The sequence below is a fragment of the Phocoena phocoena genome, chromosome X, assembly GCF_963924675.1.
Source record: "Phocoena phocoena chromosome X, mPhoPho1.1, whole genome shotgun sequence".
Taxonomy (NCBI): Eukaryota; Metazoa; Chordata; class Mammalia; order Artiodactyla; family Phocoenidae; genus Phocoena; species Phocoena phocoena.
In genome coordinates, this window is record NC_089240.1 from 28,472,716 (window position 1) to 28,497,470 (window position 24,755).

General features: G+C 36.5%; 1 protein-coding gene across 1 annotated transcript in view; it reads right to left on the bottom strand.

The window, feature by feature from the left end:
• Window positions 1-24,755, bottom strand: part of DMD (dystrophin) — a 2,035,184-nt gene that overhangs the window by 1,488,842 nt on the left and 521,587 nt on the right. Inside the window, exon 13 of the mRNA XM_065901098.1 lies at window positions 17,093-17,212. Within this exon, the coding sequence (XP_065757170.1) occupies window positions 17,093-17,212 (120 nt within the window). The remainder of the gene's footprint in view (window positions 1-17,092; window positions 17,213-24,755) is intronic.

The window sequence follows — 24,755 nt, forward strand, 5'->3', positions numbered from 1 at the left end:
TCATACTTTACAGGTGATTTACTAAAAGCCTCACCTCCGAGAGCTAAAATGAGAAACAGATATCAACAATAATCTCACTGTACTAGAGTATGCAGCACAAAAATAAAAGAAAATATAATCAAATGAATGATTGGAAAGGGAGAAATAAAATGGACATTAATCACAAACCACCTGGATATGTACATCTGAGTGATACTACAGATAAACTACTCAAGTTAATAAGCAAAGTAAGCATGATCTCTGGATACAAGGCCAAGGAATAAAAATCAAGGTGTACTTCTCAATATCAGCAACAAAAAATAAAAACTGAAAAACTTTAAAAGATACCATTTACAACAAGAGCAAAACTATCAAAAACCTAGTAATAAATCGCATACAAAGTCTAAGGCTCACTATCGTGAAAACCACAAGAACATTATTTAGAGAAATTAAAAACGTAGATAAATGGAAGACTATTTCATATTCATGAACTGAAATACTTTATATAATAAATATATTAATTTACTACAAATCAATCTATATATTCAGTGAAATCCAATTAAAACCAAAGCAGGTGTGTTTTTTCTTTTTTTCTTGTTTTATTTTTTGAGGGGGTGGTGACAAGCTGATTCTAAAATTTATTTGGAAAGCAAATGAATAAAAATAGCAACATAACCTTTAAAAAGGAGAAAATAAATATGAAAGGCTTACACGGGCCAAGATAGACTTAGTGTTCCCCTTAGCTTCCCTAAACTTTAGACTATAGGCCCCAACCTCTCTTTGCTTAGAGCACTTACTTTGGAAAGAGGATGTAATTTTTTTAATCTGCCCCTTTGAGATGTAAATAGTCTACAACCCAAGAATATCTTTCTCAAGGACCTGTTAGCCATCCCTTTGAAATGTAATTATCAAGAAAGATAGGGCCTGTCTTCCAGACTCTGTGGGAGCATAGGAGCCTAACTTTGATAAGGGACAATTAGCAAACACAAATAGCATAATCACATTGACCATCCAACCTCTTAATATCCTCCAACCTTTTTATGCTAGCTCATCCCAGCACTTACAAACTCTCCCACCATTTTTTTTTTTTTTTTTTTTTTTTTTTTTTTTTTTTTGCGGTATGTGGGCCTCTCACTGTTGTGGCCTCTCCTGTTGCGGAGCACAGGCTCCGGATGTGCAGGCTCAACGGCCATGGCTCACGGGCCTAGCCGCTCCGCGGCATGTGGGATCTTCCCGGACCGGGGCACGAACCCGTGTCCCCTGCATCGGCAGATGGACTTGCAACCACTGCGCCACCAGAAAAGCCCAAATTCTCCCACCTTTTGTTCAGTAGAACTGAGTTCATTCTCTCTCCCCTGTTGCAACAGTCTTGATCCATAACTGCAATAGTCTTGAATAAATTTTTTCTTGCCTGTTTTACCATCTGGTACAATTTTTATTTTACAATACTACCAGATATTAAAATCATTATAAATCTATAGCAGTTAAGACAATGTGGCATTGACATAAGTATAGGCAAATGTACAAACAGAACTTATTAGAGGGACTTCCCTGGTGGTCCAGTGGTAAAGAATCTGCCTTCCAATGCAGGGGAAACAGGTTCAGTCCCTGGTTGGGGAACTAAGATCCCACATGCTGCAGGACAACTAAGCCCGTGTGCCACAACTACAGAGCCCACGCGCTCTGGAGCCCATGCGCCACAGCTAGAGACAGAAAACCCACACACCACAACTAGAGAGAAGCCCGCACCCCGCAACAAACAGCCTGTGCCACAATGAAAGATCCTGCATGCCACAACTAAGACCCAACACTGCCAAAATTAATGAATGAATGAATAAAATATACATATAAAAAAGAAGGCTGAATGACTTAAAAAAAAAGAACTTATTAGAATCCATAACGTGAGCCATGCATGTATAAGCATTTGACTAAAGGTGACAGTGCAAAACACTGTTTGCAATAAATCATGCTACTTCAATTGAATCTAAATAGGAAAAATGGACATTCATCCCTTTCTCACACCATAAATACGAGATGGAATGTAATATGAAAGGTCAAACAATAAAGTAACTATATGGCAACACAGGAGAATATCTTCTAGGTTGTAGAGTAGGAAATGTTACTTTTAAACTCAGAATAAAAATACACTAACCATAACAGAAAATATTGAAGTGGGGTATAATGAATTTAAAACTTCTGTTTATTAAAGTAGTAATTCATTAAGGAGTAAAAAGGCAAGTTACTTAGATTTAAAAAAAAAAAAAGAAAGGAAATATGTAATATAGGTAACCAACAAAGGACTACAATCCAGAATATATATTTTGAAATAACTACAGCAAATCACTAAGAGAAATATAGACAATTCAATAGAAAAATAGGCATTTCCAAAAAGAGATCTTTCAAATAACCAGTAAACAAGTGAAAGTGTTCCACCTCATTAGTCATCAGTAAATGCAAGTTAAAACGAGAAATGTCATTATACAGCCACCAGAAAGGCTCAAGTTAAAAATCTGACAATTTGAAGTACTGAAGAAGATGCAGAGCAATTTGTACCTTTATTCACTACTGATGAGAGTATAAATTTATATATCAACTTTGGAAAACTCTTTGGTAATACCTATAAAGCTAAAGATACATATACTCAATGATCCAGCGATTCCAATCCTGGCTGTATATCCAATATAATAGCCCACAAACATTCACTGAAAGATATGTACAATTATTTTCAAAGAAGAATTATTTGTAATGGTCCCCAACTGGAAACAATCCACATTTTCTTAACAGTAGATTGCATAATCAAACTGTGGTATAGTCATTAAAAAAGAAAACTAATGAACTAATGCTATATGCAACATGGATGAATCTCACAAACAATGTTGAGTAAAAAAAGTCAGTTACATATATATATATATATATATATATATATATATATATATATATATATAAAATGCAATTCCATTTACATCAAGTTAAAAATACAGCAAAATTAATCTGAGGTATTATAAATCAGGTTAGAGGTTACCTTTGAGGAGGTGGGACCAGTTTATGACTATGATAGGGCTTGATGGGCTTTTTGATTGTTGTTAACATAATACCTTTTTATCTGGGTGTGGAACAATTGGGTATGCGACGTCTTCAAGCTATAATTATGATTTGTGTACTTTTCAGAGTACTCCAATTAAAAGAACTGTGCCACAGTATACAGTTTAGAATTTTTTTCAGAAACCAACAGGGCCAGAATTCTCTTTAGATCATATGAGAACTAACACTTAATATTCATAAAGAATATTATCATTCTAACATCCTTGCATATATATTCCCCCTGTAATAATATTCTCAAGGTCACATAGTAATTTTCTCTTATGAAACTGAGAGATTAGGACAAAACCCAGGTTGAGGTATCACACAGATCTGGGTACCAGTCCCAGCTCTGCCACTCGCAAACTACATGAACTTGGATTTAGCTTCATTATGCATAGCCTTTTTCACTTGTGAAATAGATACAGCTTTACATACAAACTATATACAATTCTTGGAAAACAATGAGTGTACAAAAGTGCTAATAATTATAATTACTGCTTCATGGGCAACGGTTGTTGACACTTGGCTTAGTGAAATTATTTCTACCACATTTAAAGTTATTTTTATTTTAAACATGCTTTTTATTCACCAAATATAAAATTAGAAACTAGAGAGACATCAAAAATATTTTCATCCGTATTCTTCTTCATAAATAACCCTTATTTCTTAATTCTATAGGATTTAACATTTCATAGCCTTTTTATTCTACCCTAATTATCCCAAAGGTATGTACCACAAACACTTTTAGTTCCATATCCCATTTGCAAGCCATGATAGATGAGGTGACGTTATATAGCCTTTCTGAACAATCACTTTTTAGTAGACTATTTTCCTTCCAAACAACAGAGGCATAATCATGGTGCAGAGATGGCACGAAAAAGGGAGTGGTCATCACTATAAAGGAAGACCAGCTTCATAGATGAAACTTTGAACTGAGTTTGCTACATGAAATAGGACTTTTCCAAGCAGACATGATGAAGATGAGTGTTCTGAGTGACAGGAATAGCATGTATAAAGACAGTGACAGAGTACCAGAAATAGCTTGTAGGAAGAGAATGTAGGTTGAGGGATATGAGGGGTGTAATAGGAGGTAAGTATTGAGAAACAGGTAGCGGGGGTCACTTATTAATTGTAGGCCTAAGTGATGAGACTCTCTAGAAGACAGAAAGTTACTTAGGATTTTAGCAGAGGAGAAACTCTATTATATAGGCTCTTGAAATTCCGCACTGAATTCAATGTGGAGATTGGATTGAAGCGAGAAAATAATGTATGCAAGGATTTCCAGGGGTTGAAGATATGGGCTTTACTTTGGAAAATATTAACAAGAACAAGGATGAAACACTGAATATGAGAGACAGGTAAGCAATGTTGTGAGTGATTACATTAGAGGGCTCACAAGAGATAGGAAAGGGATGTGTCTGGAATGCCTCCAGGTTTCTGGTACAGGCGTCAAGGTGAATGGCGGTGCAATAACAAAAATGGGGGAGTCATTAAAAGAAGCAAGTTTAGAGGGAAGTAGGACACAGTGAGTTAAGTTTCACCTTGCTGTGTTTGAGGTGCATTTTGAATGTTTAAGGGGTATATATCCAGCAGAAAATGGGAGAGAAGAAATTGCGCTCAAGAAAGAGGTATGGGCAGAAGACATACAGGCTTATAAACTTGTGTCTGTTTTGGATAGTACAACCTTCTGAAGTACAACAGAGAAAATGTCTTCATTTTTCAACAAGACAAAACTGCTCACATGTCCCTTATCTATACTTAGGTTTTCCTTAAAATTAAGTAACACCTGGTTATACAAACATTCTTTACAGGATGTCACTATCCCTGAAAAATTCAGCTAAGATACTAAAAGTGTATTCAAACTATCACAGAACATAATTATTAGTCCTTATAATCTGGACATTGTGCCACATCCAAGATTGCACTAATTTACTAAGAATATCATCTTGCTTTGATTTAATCTTAAATTTGTGTCCAAGTAACATCGGTTGGTGTCTATTTCTCTCTCTCTCTCTCTTTCTCTCTCTCCCCCTCTCTTTCTCTCTCTCCCCCAATATATATATATATATATATATATGTATATATACATATATATGTATATATATACACACACATACATCCATATGTATGGAGAAAATGTAAATGTATATATATACATACACATACATTTGTATAAATGGATATATACTTACATTTATATATAGGCTTATGCTCACATGTATGGATGGGAATTCAGATCCTTCTTATCAAAAAATTAACTTATCTTTATTTTATTTTTATACAGCAGGTTCTTATTAGTCATCAACTTTATACACATCAGTATATACATGTCAATCCCAATCTCCCAACTCATCACACCACCACCACCACCACCCCTCCACTTTCCCCCCCAGGGTCCATACGTCTGTTCTCTACATCTGTGTCTCAATTTCTGCCCTGCAAACCAGTTCATCTGTACCATTTTTCTAGGTTCCACATATATTTGTTAATATACGATATTTGTTTTTCTCCTTCTGACTTACTTCACTCTCTGTGACAGTCTATAGATTCATCCACATCTCTATAAATGACTCAATTTTGTTCCTTTTTATGGCTGAGTATTGTATATATGTACCACATCTTCTTTATCCATTCGTCTGCCGATGGGCATTCCAGTTGCTTCCACAACCTGGCTATTCTAAATAGCGCTGAAATGAATATCAGGGTGCATGTGTCTTTTTGAATTATGGTATTATCTGAGTATATGCCCAGTAGTGGGACTGCTGGGTCATATGGTAGTTCTATTTTTAGTTTTTTAAGGAAACTCCATACTGTTCTCCATAGTGGCTGCATCAATTTACATTCCCACCAACAGTGTAGGAGTGTTCCCTTTTCTCCACACCCTCTCCAGCAGTTGTTCTTTGTAGGTTTTCTGATGATGCCCATTCTAACTGGTGTGAGGTGATACCTCATTGTAGTTTTGATTTGCGTTTCTCTAATAATTAGTGATGATGAGCAGCTTTTGATATGCTTCTTGGCCAGCTGTATGTCTTCCTTGGAGAAATGTCCATTTAGGTCTTCTGCTCATTTTTGGATTTTTTGTTTTTTTTAATATTGAGCTGCATGAGCTGTTTATACATTTTAGAGGTTAATCATTTGTCCACTGATTCGTCTGCAAATATTTTCTCCCATTCTGAGGGTTGTCTTTTCGTCTTGTTTATAGTTTCCTTTGCAGTGCAAGAGCTTTTACGTTTCATTAGGTCCCATTTGTTTATTTTTGTTTTTATTTCCATTACTCTAGGAGGTTGGTCAAAAAAGATGTTGCTGTGATTTATGTCAAAGAGTGTTCTTCCTAAGTTTTCCTCTAAGAGTCTTCTAGTGTCCAGTTTTACATTTAGGTCTCTAATCCATTTTGAGTCTATTTTTGTGCATGGTGTTAGGGACTGTTCTAATTTCATTCTTTTATATGTAGCTGTCCAGTTTTCCCAGGACCACTTATCGAAGCGACTGTCTTTTCTCCATTGTATATCCTTGCCTCCTTTATCATAGATAAGTTGACCATAGATGCATGGGTTTATCTCTGGGTTTTCTATCCTGTTCTATTGATCTATGTTTCCGTTTTTCTGCCAGTACCACATTGTCTTTTTTTTTTTAACATCTTTATTGGGGTATAATTGCTTTACAATGGTGTGCTAGTTTCTGCTTTATAACAAAGTGAATCAGTTACACATATACATATGTTCCCATATCTCTTCCCTCTTGCATGTGATTACAGTAGCTTTGTAGTATAGTCTGCAGTCACTGAGTCTGATTCCTCCAGCTCTGTTTTTTTCCCTAAAGACTGCTTTAGCTATTCGGGGTCTTTTGTGTCTCCATACAAATTTTAAGATTTTTTGTTCTAGTTCTGTAAAAAATGCCTTTGGTAATTTGATAGGGATTGCACTGAATCTGTAGATTGCTTTGGGTAGGATAGTCATTTTAACAATATTGATTCTTCCAATCCAAGAACATGGTATATCTCTCCATCTGTTTGTATCATATTTAATTTCCTTCATCAGTGTCTTAAAGGTTTCTGCATACAGATCTCTTGTCTCCCTAGGTAGGTCTATTCCTAGGTATTTTATTCTTTTTGTTGAAATGGTAAATGGGAGTGTTTCCTCAATTTCTCTTTCAGATTTTTCATCATTAGTGTACAGGAATGCAAGAGATTTCTGTGCATTAATTTTGTATCCTGCAACTTTACCAGATTCACTGATTAGCTCTAGTAGTTTTCTGGTGGCATCCTTAGGATTCTCTATGTAAGGTATCATGTCATCTGCAAACAGTAACAGCTTTACTTCTTCTATTCCAATTTGTATTAATTTTATTTCTTTTTCTTCTCTGATTGCCGTGGCTAAAACTTCCAAAACTATATTGAATAATAGTGGTGAGAGTGGACATCCTTCTCTTGTTCCTGATCTTAGAGGAAATGCTTTCAGTTTTTCACCATTGAGAATGACGTTTCCTGTGGTTGCTGTATATGGCCTTTATTATGTTGAGTTAGGTTCCCTCTGTGCCCACTTTCTGGAGAGTTTTTATCATAAATGGGTGTTGAATTTTGTCAAAAGCTTTTTCTCCATCTATTGAGATGATCATATGGTGTTTCTTCTTCAATTTGTTAATATGGGGTATCACATTGATTGATTTGCGTATATTGAAGAATCCTTGCATCCCTGGGATAAGTCCCACTTGATCATGGTGTATGATCCTTTTAATGTGCTGTTGGATTCTGCTTTACAGTATTTTGTTGAGGATTTTTGCACCTATGCTCATCAGTGATATTGGTCTATAGTTTCCTTTCTTTGTGACATCATTGTCTGCTTTTGGTATCAGGGTGATGGTGACTTCGTAGAATGAGTTTGGGGGTGTTCCTCCCTCTGCTGTATTTTGGAAGAGTTTGAGAAGGATAGGGGTTAGCTCTTCTCTAAGTGTTTGACAGAATTCGCCTGTGAAGCCATCTGGTCCTGGGCTTTTGTTTGTTGGAAGATTTTTAATCAGTCTCAATTTCAGTGCTTGGATTGGTCTGTTTATATTTTCTATTTCTTCCTGGTTCAGTATCAGAAGGTTGTGCTTTTCTAAGAATTTGTCCATTTCTTCCAGGTTATCCATTATATTGACATACAGTTGAATGGTAGTAATCTCTCATGATCTTTTGTATTTCTGCAGTGCAGTTGCTACTTCTCCCTTTTCCTTTCTAATTCTACTGATTTGAGCCTTCTCCCTCTTTTTCTTGATGAGTCTGGCTAATGGTTTATCAATTTTGTTTATCTTCTCAAAGAACCAGCTTTTAGTTTTATTGATCTTTGATATTGTTTTCCTTGTTTCTATTTCATTTATTTCTGTTCTGGTCTTTATGATTTCTTTCCTTCTACTAACTTTGGGTTTTGTTTGTTCTTCCTTCTCTAGTTCCTTTAGGTGTAAGGTTAGACTGTTGATTTGAGATTTTTCTTGTTTCTTGAGATAGTCTTGTATTGCTATAAACATCCCTCTTAGAACTGCTTTTGCTGCATCCCATAGGTTTTGGAGCGTCATGTTTTCCTTGTCATTTGTCTCTAGGTAATTTTTGATTTCCGCCTTGATTTCTTCAGTGATCTCTTGGTTATTTAGTAATGTATTGTTTAGATTCCATGTGTTTGTGTTTTTTACGTGTTTTTCCCTTAACTGATTTCTAATCTCATAGTGTTGTAGTCAGAAAAGATGCCTGATATCATTTTAATTTTCTTAAATTTACTGAGGCTTGATTTGTGACCCAAGAAGTGATCTATCCTGGAGAATGTTCCATGCACACTTGAGAAGAAAGTGTAATCTGCTGTTTTTGGATGGAATGTCCTATAAATATCAATTAAATCTATCTGGTCTATTGTGTCATTTAACGCTGTGTTTCCTTATTAATTTTTGTTTGGATGATCTACCATTGGTGTAAGTGAGGTGTTAAAGTCCCCTACTATTATTGTATTACTGTCGATTTTCTTTTATAGCTGTTAGCAGTTGCCTTATGTATTGAGGTGCTCCTATGTTGGGTGCATATATATTTATAATTGTTATATCTTCTTCTTGGATTAATCCCTTGATCATTACATAGTGTCCTTCCTTGTCTCTTGTAACATCCTTTATTTTAAAGTCTATTTTATCTGATATGAGTATTGGTACTGCAGCTTTCTTTTGATTTCCATTTGCATGGAATATGTTTTTCCATCCCTTCACTTTCAGTCTGTATGTGTCCCTAGGTCTGAAGTGGGTCTCTTGTAGACAGCATATATATATGGGTCTTGTTTTTGTATCCATTCAGCGAGCCTGTGTCTTTTGGCTGGAGCATTTAATCCATTCATGCTTAAGGTAATTATCGATATGTGTGTTCCTATTACCATTTTCTTAATTATTATGGGTTTGTTTTTGTAGGTCCTCTTCTTTTCTTGTGTTTTCCACTTAGAGAAGTTCCTTTTGCATTTTCTGTAGAGCTGGTTTGGTGGTGCTGAATTCTCTTAGCTTTTGCCTGTCCGTAAAGCTTTTGATTTCTCCGTGCAACCTGAATGAGGCCCTTGCTGGGTAGAGTATTCTTGGTTGTAGGTTCTTCCCTTTCATCACTTTGAATATGTCCTGCCACTCCCTTCTGGCTTGCAGAGTTTCTGCTGAGAGCTCAGCTGTTAACCTATGGGAGTTCCCTTGTATGCTATTTGTCATTTTTCCCTTGCTGCTTTCAATAATTTTGCCTTTAATTTTTTTTCCAATTTGATTACTATGTGTCTTGCCATGTTTCTCCTTGGGTTCATCCTGTATGGGACTCTCTGCACTTCCTGGATTATGGGTAGCTATTTCCTTTCCCATATTAGGAAAGTTTTCAACTATAATTTCTTCAAATATTTTCTCGGGTCCTTTCTCTCTCTTCTCCTTCTGGAACCCCTATAATGAGAATGTTGTTGTGTTTAATGTTGTCTCAGAGGTCTCTTAGGCTGTCTTCATTTCTCTTCATTCTTTTTTCTTTATTCTGTTCTGCAGCAGTGAATTCCACCATTCTGTCTTCCAGGTCATTTATCCATTCTTCTGCCTCAGTTATTCTGCTATTGATTCCTTCTAGTGTAGTTTTCATTTCAGTTATTGTATTGTTCATCTCTGTTTGTTTGTTCTTTAATTCTTCTAGGTCTTTGTTAAACATTTCTCACATCTTCTCAATCTTTGCCTCCATTCTTTCTACGAGGTCCTGGATCATCTTCACTATCATTATTCTGAGTTCTTTTTCTGGAAGGTTGCCTATCTCCACTTCATCTAGTTGTTTTTCTGGGGTTTTATCTTGTTCCTTTATCTGGTACATAGCCCTTTGCCTTTTCATCTTGTCTATCTTTCTGTGAATGTAGTTTTTGTTCCACAGGCTGCAGAATTGTAGTTCTTCTTGCTTCTGCTGTCTGCCGTCTGGTGGATGAGGCTATCTAAGAGGCTTGAGCAAGTTTTTTGATGGGAGGGACTGGTGGTGGGTACAGCTGGCTGTTGCTCTAGTTGGCAGAGCTCAGTAAAACTTTAATCCGCTTGTCTGCTGATGGGTGGGGCTGGGTTCCCTCTCTGTTGGTTTTTTGGCCTGAGGTGACCCAACACTGGAACCTACCTGGGCTCTTCGGTGGGGCTAATGGCAGAATCTGGGAGGGCTCACGCCAAGGAGTACTTCCCAGAACTTCTGCTGCCAGTGACCTTGTCCTCATGGTGAGACTCAGCCACCCCCCGCCTCTGCAGGAGACGGTCCAACACTAGCAGGTTGGTTTGGATCAGCCGCCTGTAGGGTCACTGCTCCTTCCCCTGGGTCCCGATGTGCAACACTACTTTTTGTGTGCCCTCCAAGAGTGGCGTCTCTGTTTCCCCCAGTTCTGTCAAAGTCCTGCAATCAAATCCCGCTAGCCTTCAAAGTCTGATTCTCTAGGAATTCCTCCTCCCGTTGCCAGATCCCCAGGTTGGGAAGCCTGACGTGGCACTCAGAACCTTCACTCCAGTGGGTGGACTTCTGTGGTATAAGTGTTCTCCAGTTTGCGAGTCACCCACCCAGCAGTTATAGGATTTTATTGTGATTGCGCCCCTCCTACCGTTTCATTGTGGCTTCTCCTTGGTCTTTGGATGTGGGGTATCTTTTTTGATGACTTCCAGTGTCTTCCTGTTGACGACTGTTCAGCAGTTAGTTGACTCTCAGGCTGACTTTCACTAACCCCTTCCTTAGGCACCAAGGGCAGGGCTTATTTACAGGCTTTGGAAGGAATCCCTTGTGTCTTCCTAGAACAAAGTTCAAACTTGCATTTGGCCCTCAAGCAGCAAGCAACCTGCTTTTAAGCCTAAGTCTCGCTTTGCTCTTATCTTCCATCCATTTCTCCATGTGCTCCAGGTGCAGACTTGGCGGCAGCCGCACACGCTCACTCTGGCCAGGGCTCACGATCCCTGCTCTCTGTTAAGCTCCTGTAGGGTCCGGGTTCAGCTGCGGCGGGCACAGTGCCAGTGGGCAGCTGCGCTCCCGGCTCACTGGCTGCGGGACTCCATACTGCTTTTTTTTAAGCAGTAAAATTTCAAACAGTAAATATGCCTTTTCTGATTTAAAACATGAAAGACAAGTATATGACACTTGTATGTGACACTCTAACTTCACAGGACATTGCTATGGAATTTCTAAAGTCATTTGGGAGAGGAACTCATCCATTAACCACTCACATGGTGGTGAAATTTACACAGTGACCCAATTATATCCTCAAATGGCTTCCTGTCCCCAAACTTTCTGACTCTGAAAGTTGAATAAAGGAGTCCAATCATTTTCAGTCCAATAAGAAGGCTCACCTTATCCATAGACATCCCACGAGACGCTTTGCATAACACATCAGGGAAATCAAAACATTTTATATTTATTCCATTCCACTGGGTCAACCAACTTAATATAGCCACCAAAGAATTTATCCTGATAATGCCACATAATATTTGCACAAATTGTTTAATGTCATTTGATATCCAGTTGGTTTTCATATCTTGATTTTAGTGAATGTATCTTAGCTCTTAAGAGACCTTTCTAGTCTTTGAAGATTGTTCCTTTATTCAATAAAGTTTATGAACTTCATCAGATGAGTAAGAAACTATACATGTGTGCAAAGCCTTATGTTTAATAATCTGCTCTAAAAGTGTATTTTCCAGGTTACTCTTCTTCAAAAGAGGATGCTTGTACGTATCCATTCTTTTGATATACCTTTAATTCTCCAAAATTTTAGACAGTAACGTTAAGAGTAACATCATTCAACAAAATAATCCAAACACTTTTTCTATGCCAGAAACTCTCACGGGGCTGTGGCCTTAGACACCTTTAATACATCTAGTTGGACTCTCAAGTGTTAACTTATATAGAAGAACACATCTAAAAATGGGATTTTAATAGCTCTACCTTTTATTTGGAAAATGTTTTAATTAGAGCATCTTCTGTAAGAGCTATGGGCCTAAACAGGTTCTTTTTTTTTTTTTTTTTTTTTACTAGAAACAGCTATCTCCCTAGAACAACAGGCTTTCTTTATGTTCTATAGTCTTTTTCAGTTTCCAATGCGAAAGGCCAATAGGACCTGTGTGTCTCCAAAACACCTCCCTTATCTTGTTTTAGTTTTTGCTCAAATGCCCCCTTCTCAACATAGTTTTCCCTTGACCGCTTCATGTAAAACTGCTTCCTTCTCCAGTCTATGTTTTCCTTATAGTTCTTAGCACCTTTTTCATACTATAAAGCTTGCTTATTTATTCAGATGCTTGCTTCAAATGTAAGCTTCATAGAGGAACAATTTACGTTTTGTCCATACTTAACCTCAAAGCTTAGACTTTTGGCTGGCACCTAGCAGGCACTCAATACATATTTGTCAAATGAATGAATAAATATGGTCCTTCTATCTGGAACACTTCCCTGTTCTTTATTGTTGCCTAATTAATTTCTACTAAATCTTCAGATCTCACTTAAGGCCACGTAGGTAGGCCTTTCCTTACCTTCTAGAGAAAGGTGAGTCATCTAGTAATACATATATCTATCACATTGAACTCATCACGGCCAGAAATTTACACTTAATTGCATTTAATTAGTGCAGCTCCAGGAGGGCAGGTGCCATGACTGTTGCCCCCACCCATCCCCACCATGGAAGTCCCAGCCGCCATCCTGGCACACAGCTGCTACTCAATACATGTTTGTTGACTGAAGAATTATCGTAGAGTTTAGTATCACACACTAATTCTAGCTATCCACCAAGCCACCGCTAGCACCACTCTTCTGAACCTCAATCTGTAGCTAAACTGGCCCTTTTTCAGTCCCTTGAGGGTGCTATGCTCACTTGATACACCGTTTCCCCTTCCTGGAAACTGCATGTACCTCCACCAATCCCCTTATACACACACTTCATACAGTTCCCTCCAATGTGTCCTTTAGATCATAGTTTAAACATTACTTTACTAGGAAATCATTTCATGCCTTCAAGCTTCAGATTAAGTCAGACTAATTTGTTGTCACAAAACTTGTTCCTTTCCTTCATAGAAATAAGTTACATTCATTTTAAATATTTGCTCATTTTTGTAAATATTTCATTAGTGCTTATTTCCTCTGTTAGATTGCAAGTACCAAGAGAGCAACTGCCATGTCTACCATGGCAACCACGGGTGACAAGGAATCAGCATTTGAATTCAAAGAGGGAGCCTGAGAAATGGCTACCACTGTTTTGAGGTTCCAAGGAAGGCAGCATGCTCACAAATTACGCATTTCTGACCCAGGAAGGTAGAACAAATTCTCTTTTTGTTCACTGTTTTACCTCTGCTACCCAGCATAATCCCTATGACATAGTAAGAACATTACAAGTACTCATAGAAAAAAATGAAAGAGGCATGGTAATATATTCCATGACTGAAGACTCCACATAAATTATGCAACTTGGTTTTTTAGCCAAGCTATTTCTCAACAAAATCAGTTAACTGGCATCACTGCTTACAAATCAGGTTCTCTGTGTACTGAAATCATAGAAACCTCTAAAGTTAAGGACAAGTTTCTGACCTGTGGTGACATTGCTGAGGGACAAGCTGAACCTCTGACAGAATCAAATTAATTTACAAGAGACTGCACTTTTCAGAATATTATCCTTCATAAGTCATGCCATCTTTCAGAATCCCTAAGCATATGTTCTGACCTTTCTTTTTCTTCAAACCTTTTAAAAAGAAGACTTCTAGAAGTCTTTTAAAGTTAGAGAAAATCTAACTTATAATAGAGTTCAAAGAACTAAGTCAATACATGTAAAGATATTCCATGAGGAGTATTTTTAGAGTTCTAACTCAAGATGGTAAGAACATCTCTCTCTCTCTCTGTTACTGAATTAAATCAAAGATTATCTTTCCTAGTTTTCCCCTATCTGTACCTCTTTACTAAAGACAACTGGGTATCCATTTTGAGGCTCTGGTACTTCAGCAAATTGGAGAGAAATGGATTAAGGCATTGTGGTGACATGGGAGGCCATGGAGGAGAAAGAAGGTGTGGGGTAAGCGTTCAACACTAACAGGTCTTCAGGAATCAGCTATGGATGACCAGACCCTGCTTCAACAAAAGCTCTAAAGCATTCTTCTCAGGTTCCTGCCAGTTTTTTTTTTTCCTCCTTTTGTATTGAGTCCATATACCTTTTTCTCTTTCCTAAAATTCTTCCTATTACTTCTAATAGAATTCCTCAGGGCCCAGTATGAAACATGATAGCTCAGTCTCTGAAGTATACATGGAATTCTTGTCACATGCAGAGGATATTTGGGTTGCTGTTTAAGTGACTCCTCTAATGTATTTGTTTATCTGTCTTTTTATTCTTTATTATTTCTTCTCTCCTCTTTTTCTACCAACTTCTCTACCTCTTCTCTTTCTTTATAAAAATTAAACTAGTTAAGACAACATTATATTACTTGTAAAGAACCTAAGAAAGAATCATCAAAATTCCAAAGTCAAATGAGAGCCCAGCATTCCAGGGCAATTCCAACTAATAGTTAAATAAGGCATAGAATTCAAGCATGGATTCTTCTGGGACTGATGGAATAGGAAGAAAGAAAGGCTAAAGTGGGGGCCTTCTCACCACTTAAGTCCTTTAACTCTGCTCTTTTAGACACTAATCTAGATTATCTAAAAGTCAGGTAACAGTAACAGAGATGAGGGTTCAAAAGAGGAAAGGGGGTTGAGGGGAAAATAGGAGGCTGGGAGGCTACGGTCAACACTAATTAAGGGGGGGAGGCAATCATATACAAATGTGGACTGAGTTTGTGTGAACTGGGAATAGCCAATACATGTGCAGCTATCTTAGTAGATGCTTCTGGGTCAAAGAAATAAAGACATAAAATAAGGTAAAAAATGAAAGCAAATAGGATAATAAATATAGAAAAGCTTAGGGCCACCACTCTTAATTCATCCTACCTAGGATCTAACCCAGTCACCATCTGTGAATGCTATAGACTGTTTTTCAAGGTGGCCTAGTCCCACAGGCATCACCTTGGAAATAATTATATTCTAAATCTAGTTGTATTAGGTCTTGTGGTGCCAAAGTGACTGTTTTTCAGTTGTTATTTTAACTGGAAGTACTCTGTGACTTAGAAAAGTCTCTGCCTTAATTTTTTTTTAACCAGTCACCCTTCTAAACTCTGCCTCCCAGCCTTCTTTTATCTTTTCTGAACATTTCTAAGAAACACTGAATATTAGATTTTTACCCATCTGTAAATAGTCACAACATTATTGTATCAGAACTATGGAATTCCGTAAAATGGGTGTAGCAGTGGCCTGTAAGTCCTTTAACCAGTCGTGTGTGTGTGTCTGTGTACAACAAATCTGATCATATATGCAATGATACATTATAATATTGGGTGTCATAAACCTTTTCAGATCTGTAATCCCTGCAATTTCATTGAAACATAAGCAATTAACATGAATCACTAGTATATATTAAGTGCTCAACTGTAGCAGTTCAACAGTTTCGTCTTTTTCATTTAATGATGGAAAGTGAGATAATATTGTTGGAGATTGGCAGTCTAAAACAGTAACCTTAGGAAACGACATTTCACTGGGATAAAAAGAACACAATTCACACAAAAAGAGAAAAAAACAGAGATAAGGCTTTTTTATAGGTTAGGTAAGAGAAACTAGGTTTAGAAAAACCTTGGGCTTATAAAGCTATTTAAACCCACATTGACTGGATCCTCAGACGTGTTAGACTATTGGCTTCTAACTATCACAAAGGAAAGGCAAGCATGTAGTGGGTACAATGAATGCCTCAAATATAATCTGTGGTTGGGTAAATATGTGAATGTATGTGTCACATTCAGAACAATAAACTGTTGTTATTTTCCCTTAATGTTGATGTTTTGGTATATGTATATATGCTTTGCTGAAATTAAAAAAAATCTTATAACAAAACTTTATCACTTCCAGTTAGGAAGTAAATATGAAAATATCCACATTATCCTTTATTAATATATACTAGTTATATTTCCAAGGACACAATTACTATGAGTCAGATTGAATGAGGGATTGAAAGGCTAAGTATCTCCTACAACAAAACTTCCAGGGCTTAAGCATCCTGCTATGTCCTCATCGAGACTACAGCTGAAGGCTTCCAGGAAAAAATATACTGAAGGTGTTAAATTTTTTCTTATTTGACTGAATGTGATCCTTTTTGTGTTTTCTTACCTTTGCCCTCTCTTAGACTGTAGGTTTGAAGAGAGCATAAATAATACTCCTCTGACGAGTTATCTAATGCATGCTATTCAACTATAATTAAAAAACAGATCCGCATTTATGTATTTCCCCAAAGGCCAGGAAGCTAGTGTGAGCAAACAGCATATAACGAAAAGGAAATATGCACAAACATCCCACAAATGGGACATAATTTGAATTAGTTTAAATGAATACATTGCATTCTAAATATTTGTAATGTACAAATTACATTTAAAATTTTCTAAATATTTTCTGAATTGCAATTAATTATTTTGAATGACATATTTAGTGTATTAAAGAAAATACTCTGACCTTAAGTTGTTTTTCCAAAGCAGCAGTTGCATGATCGCCACTAGATTCATCAACCACCACCACCATGTGCGTGAGAGAATTCACCCTGACTTGTTCCTGTTCCAGGTCTTCTTGAAGCACCTGAAAGATAAGTTTTTTTAAAAAGGAAATTAAAATAATAGTCTCCTGCTCTGTATGCCAGAAACATTTCTTCCCAAATGAGTGTGATTTATTTCTGCCATGTTTTGGGTAATACAGTTTTTTATTAGACTGGAATCATTTCAAGCAAATTTTTTGCTATGGTGCTCAGCAAAATTTGCACGTTTTTGTCAATTGAATGTGAAAGTATATAGAGAGAAAGCATCTGTTGAGAAAGGCATACTAAGATATGCTGCCCGTTACCACACTTCCTCTCACTTTTTCAAGGACTTCTCCTAAAATACCTGGCCGCCTCAACCATCTGCAATGTCTTCTTCTCTACAGTTCTCCATTATCAACCAAAACAAAACAAAACAAAACAAACTCTTGACCCAAAAAACCCCTCCTGCTACTGCCTCATTATGTGTTCCTCTTCACTAAAAAATATTTTGTTTTCTACATTACTCTTTCTATTTCCTTACCCTACTATTTTCCCTTTACCCACTATCCCATTAAAACATCTCTTATAAAGGGTGCCATCAATCTCCAGGTTCCCAAATCCAATAGCCATTTTTTGATAGCATCTTACTTGACATTTTGATTACTAACCTAATTAACCACTCCTTCATTCTTGATCCTCTCTTCTCTCTTCCTGAGCTTCATGTACCACCCTTCACCCTTGCCTGATTATCCTCCTACCTCACTAAGAACTGCTTTTTAGCTCCTTTGCTGGTTGGTTTCTTCTCCTCTGCTCAACTATAAATCAGATGACATTCCTCTGGATAAAAACCAATGGAATCCCATCACACTAAGAGGAAAAATCCAAATCCTTGAACCTGAAATCCTTATATGATCTAGCACCTTCCTGCCTCTCTAATCTAACTGCATACCGTTCTTGCCCTCTGACACTATGTTTCAGTCATGCTTGTCTTCTCTCTCTTCCACACTGTGTCAAGCTATTTGCTCTACCCCAATTGCTCTTCCTCTGTATCTTTAAATAATCTCTCATTCTTATCATTCAGGACTCAGTTTAAGTGTCACCTGCGCAGAGACGCTTTTCATGAAGATGCTATCTAAATTTGCTTCTTAGTTACTATTTCTATAACTTTTTAAACATAACATTTTCACACTCAGATTTTTCTTATGTATTAGTTTAGTCATTTGTTGTGTGTCTTTACTTACTGGAATATAAGATCCACTAAAACAGAGATGCCCCCTGTCCTTCTCACTACATATTCCAAGCAACTAAAGATAAACAAACTCTTGTTAAATGAATAGCACCATGTGGAGGGGTGAGGGCAATATTCACAGGTGAGTTTGACCCTTCCTGACTGCATAAAGATTACAATCTAATGGGTGAGATTCCTTTTTTAAAGTGTAATTACAATTATACTATCAAGCACATATAACCCAAAACAGTATTCCAATCTTTTAAAAATCACAGTGTATAGATTTTTTGTAAAGATAAACAGGAATAAACAGACAGTAAAGAGAGGAGGACTAAACAGAGGAGGCTGCTCTAGATCCAAGACACCCTGCTTGGGAGATCCAGTTCCTCCAGGACCTTATCACACTACACTAATTATTACCTGGAAATCCCTAAATGAGTATGTAAAATTCCTGGTCATCTAGTCTGCCTCTTAGAACATGTTATTATATAATACAAGAATGAAGAAGCAGGTTTGGGATAGAGCCTGTTACTTTCTAGAAAACCTGGCATCCCTACTTGTGAAACAATGAGGTCTGGCACCTATCAGACTAGCTCTTAGTTATTCGAACCCTGTGGCAGGCGTAAGGGAACCTATTAGAATTAGCTACATCACAAACTCAAATGTTTGAGCATTTTTATCCTAGGACTTTTATTTTTCAAGTCTCAACATTTTAGAGCACTATATAAAATCACTAACTTTTACTTCCTCTCTCCAGACTTTCACAGTACATTTTCAAGTGAAGCAATTTAAAATAAAATGACTATGCACCTATTTTGTGTGTGGAGTCTATACTGCCTATCACACCTTTGACATTCCAGAGCTTACACTGGTTAATAAAACTCTTTCTGCCATGAGGCTCAAAATGGAAACATTAACATTCAGAGTTGCCCTTGAAAGTCATGTTAAGTCTGTGGTTTCTGAGTTATATAAGCTAGGACTGGGAACATTTCAAATGTGTCAGCAGGAATTTTAAAAATAATAATTAAAATAATATCTTGGTAGCCAATATATCATAAATTGGTTTAATTTGGCCAATTCTTTTTTCCTATCACTCAAGTATGAGAGTATATTTAATTACATATATTAAAGACAATTAGGAAATAATGCTATACTATTCACATTTTTTACATTTTTATTGTTTTCATATTTTTTAGTAAAGGAAACAGAAAATCATTGTTTGAGCCATGAGGTACTTATTTTGAAACTCAGGTTGCATCTTTCTAAAGCATATGTGATCAAATATACTAGTTATTTTCTCCAGTACTTAGATTTCTGATTTTGTTTTGCTTATCTATTTGTTCTGTAATCAGAAATTATATTCTTGCCATAGTGATCAAGGGTTTACATGTTATGCTTTTGCTGACGTGCTAACACAAAGTACCACTAAAGCTAGTTGTGAGTTAATAGCTTTAAAATCAAACATGAGAACCATCTGAACTTACACTCAGTAGAGGTAAATAAAGGAATATGGGAAAGGTTCTCAACAGTGGATGAAAATCTCGAAGAATGCATAGCACTGCAGGAAATTAGCACATACTCTATTTTATTTAAGTCATTTCCAGTATCTCCTTTTCTCTTCTATGACTTTTTCAAATTATATCGTTTCTTCTACTCCTAATCAGGGATTAAAACAGAAAAGCTTAAACTGACCTTTCTAAGCATACTCAATAGCTGCAAGAGAGAGCTATTGCAACACTGTAATCAGTTCCTATTTTCCCAGACCTCAGCTCCAAAAATAAATATTAATGAATATCACGGTATTAGCTAATCCCCTTATTATTTGCCAAAGACAAAAGACTATAAAATATCCAACGTCCAGAATTCATTGTTTTTAATGAAGTTGATTCTTAGAATTAGCAAAAATGCCATCCAGAAAATGGTTAGTTTAAAAAGTTAAAACTTTCTGTCAACCTATGTATCCATGAATAAGGGCCTTGATCATTGGTATAAAGTACACCCTCCTGCTTCCCTCTTTGAGAAAACATGGATTCTCAAGGCAACTAATTTTTAAAGTACATTAAAGTTTTAAAAGCTATTTTACAATTAATTTTTAATTAAATATTTACTTCTTATGGATTTGAATTTCTCATAGCTGGATTTATACAATGGAGGTTTACAGTTTATTTGCTAATTAAACTGAAATATGAGCCAAATTATTCCAAATACAGATGTATCCCCAGAGAAATACACTAAAATTTTTGCCTATCAGAAGAGAATGTCTTCAGGTTAAAATACTGTAATATATGATTGTTAAAGTCTGTTTTTCTTTATTAAAAGAATATAAATTATTTACACAGAGATACCTACTAGGTATTTTATTATGTATTTCTTGCCAGTATTTTTCTTAGACTAATGCATTTGTTACACTTATCAAATTTAAAGAAAATCTGTCATGCTCCTAATTAAATTTCTATACCATTATTAGATACAAATGTCAGCAATGTTTGTTTTCTAATGTCAACTAACAATCCTTTTTTTCCTTATGACAAGAAAAAAGGCCAACAGTGAAATTTAACATTAAAAATGCTTAGATTTGACCAACTTAGATTTTGTTATACCTCTGTATAACAAATAATTCTATTTCTTATAAATTATTCTCTAGTTAAAGAATCTGACCAAATTTGTTGTTCCCTTAGTACATATTCACATCTTATGATTTAAATATGACTTTTCTCTATTTCCTTCAAATGTTTCAGTGGTACCGAATTCTTGCTCTGACCCATGAGAAGTTGGTCTTCAAAATCTGGCTTAGGACAACCACTGAAGAGTCACTTCAATGTTTACTTCAGACTTATGCTATTTTATCCTTTCTTAGCATACATGTGAAATACTGTTTGGAAAATAAAGGCATGGAAATATGTAAGGCTAGGGAATTATTGGATTTGACACTTAGAGGTGAAGAACAAAAATTAATAGAAAGGTAGAGTAATAGAAAACAAAAACAAGGTTGGATCTCCAGTGAGTTCTATAAGAGGTTATACAATACTTCCCTTGGTCAGAGTATATGCTCAAAAACATGAAACAGGAAAGGACTGTGGTTGCCTATATGTATAGTTTATTACTACTTCTACTTCAGTGATTAACCAACAGGAAATTACCAACACTTGCAGGTCCTACACACACACACACACACACACACACACACACACACACACACACACACAGAAACAACACAGATCATGGGTTATGCATGGATTCTAAGGCCATCTACTCCCACATATCACTTTAAATTAATATAATTAAAATATGCTTAGTAAACTATTAAGTTTAAGTGATTTATAGTTTTTAGCTTAGCCAAATAAATGTACAAAAAAGGAAAGACTGATGAGAACAAAACTTGAATTGAATATAAAATGTGCAAAAGCTTAAGAAACCAGAAGAGTTTCTACAAACATGGGATAAGTCTAACATTTAGGAAAGTACTATCTTAGAAAATCCAGCTCAGGAACCAAAAAATCCCTAGATACTCATGAACAGTTAGCTAATGCAGTACATCTGGATGTGAATTGATTTTATTTTCAAATAAAAGCATCCCAGGCAAATCAGAAAACTTTATGATTTCGTAGGAAATGATGGGGGGTAGGCAGTATATCATTCTCGTTACTTTTTCTCTTATGGTCATTTTTACGTCCTTATTTCCATCACCTCTGCACTGGGCTAGGCTCTGTATTCCTTATTCTATCTATTCCCTGAATGAAATGATCTGGAAATGACTTGCCATTTTATTTTCCGTCCAATATTCACTTTACTAAGCCTGACTGGTCACAGTACTGTCTAGTTCCCCATGAGGATCTATTTATAGTATGTACTTTTGTTATAAATTTGCTAAATATTTTAAATAGGCTTCCTCAACAGGCTCTCCTAGAAGAGCTTTTATTTTGATACCCACTTACTTAAACATTCTTGCATAGTTATCTTAGTCTTTATAGCAAACCCATTTTTTTAACCTTTTTGTTAAAAATAAATATTTATGTTTCTACTAAATCCTAAGCTACCAAAGGGGGGGGCCCTAAAGACCATTTCTATGATGTTTTAAAGATTTAAAAAGCACCCAATGCTTACCAATCCCAGGAAGGGGGCTCAGTAAATGTGGAAAACTGTTTTAAAAACAGAGCTGACCATTAATGTACCCCTACATCTTTCCAAATATAAGTAGAAAAGGACATAGTATGGAAGACAGAGTGACAAAAATATGTGCATGTTTAAAGGTGTGGGATCTAACATCAGATTTTCTGAGTTTGATTCCTGCATGTATTGCTAACCAGCTATGTGACCTTGTGAAAGTTTCCAACCACGCCAAGCCTCAGCTTCCTAATTTTCAAAACTGGGATAGGGCTTCCCTGGTGGCGCAGTGGTTGGGAGTCCGCCTGCCGATGCAGGGGACACAGGTTCGTGCCCTGGTCCGGGAGGATCCCACATGCCGCGGAGCAGTTGGGCCCGTGGGCCATGGCCGCTGGGCCTGCGCGTCCGGAGCCTGTGCTCCGCGGCGGGAGAGGCCACAACAGTGAGGGGCCCGCGTACCGCAAAAAAAAAAAAAAAAAAAACTGGGATGATAAGAGTACCTACTTCATTAGATGGTTAGGAAGAATGAATAAGCTACAATTGGTTAGCACCTTGCCTGGTACACAATAAATACTAACAGCTAGTTAGTTCTAAAAACTCATATTTAGGCACATTCAGAACAAAGACTTTAAACCATACTGCAAGAATCCAATATTCACTTAATTTACCCTCATCTTATTCATGCTGTCATCCTCCAATAAGCATTCTATGTACAGAAATAGAATGTGGTTTTGGAAATCCAGGAAAAGAAGGGCTGAAGTTACAGTAAAGCTTTAGGATCTGAAGAAATATATAATACATTTTAAATCCTTAAATAAGACTTTAACTTCCAAATTATTTACATGAGATTAACAACAGTAGCTTTAAACTAATTGATCAAGTGGTCTCATACGTTGCTGAAAAATTACCATGGTCAGACGAGCTATTGCATGGAGTGAGGAAATATTTCATGAGTGACAGATCCTAATCATTGAATAATAGCCCTCAATACTCCTAACTTTCCTCCTCCCTCTACAGTCCATGCATGCATGCATCTATCCATACATCCTACATACAGTTATACCACTGAAATCAGAAATTAAAGTGAACACCAAGAAAATCTAATAAATAATTACAAAACGTCATTAGCCTGAAAATAATTCTTGAAAAAGAAGAGAACAGGATTATTAGGAGAGAGGGCTAGGGTGGAAGGTTTCAAGTGTACCACAGAGGAAGTTATCTGCATTGATTGGCTAGTATGTAGATGTAACATTCAATTCTACTGATTATCTTCCAGTTCAAACATTACCGCCATTCTCATGATGAGCCCATTTTCTTCAATATTCCCTTTCTAGTCCCTTTTTCCATAATTTTAAAGAAAGAGCTTCAGGATTAATGTTGAGAAATCACCTCCTTAAGCATCTTGACTCTGAGCATTTCATACACAGCCACTACTAATGTGTTCTCTTTCCCTACTGCGTATTCTAAGTTTGAGGACTTGTATGCACCCAGTCTCTCCATCTTTTCCCTCTAGATATTCCCAAGCCTGAGGGACCGAGTGCCATACTTCTCTAATCTCTTTGCTACTCTCTGCATTTGCTCTAGCCTCTAGGATCGCCACTGCAATCAAAGTTACTGGAATCTCAGAACAGACGAAAAGAGTCTGGGTTCAAAGGCAGACAGGTCAAGACGACAAGCTCAAGTCTACGAAGTACTATTTAAGTTACCTTAGGCAACTCAACCTCTCTGAATACATTTATTTATCCACAAATTAGGGATTTAAATCCCTCCAGGACAGCTTTAGTACTGGAGTGAAATGAGATCGTACATTAGAATCAGTGACTGCAGTACTTAGTGGAATTGACAGGTAGTGAAGTAATGCTTATTTTCTTCTATTTCTGACATCATCGCCTTATCATTTTGTTCTTACACTAAGATGCATGGAAATAGCTCCTCTGGGCATCAGTATTTATTCCCAATACCCTTGATAATTATATTATGTATCTTTAATTACTAAATATTCTCAGTGTGCTGAAACTATAGAACATCATGTAAAAATATGTGCTTCAGTAGTTTTTTCATTCTCACTAGATAGGACCTAGATCTTTGTTAATGGAATATTAAATATTATCCAGTATAAATTATCTGAAAAATGTAGTTCCACTGAGTAACAGAGTACTACCAGTTGTACTACTAGAAATCATTCTGCTCATAACAGAAATATTAAACATAAAATGATAGTATACTGTAGTTAACAATTTTATATTCCTTAGAAATATACATAATGAAATATT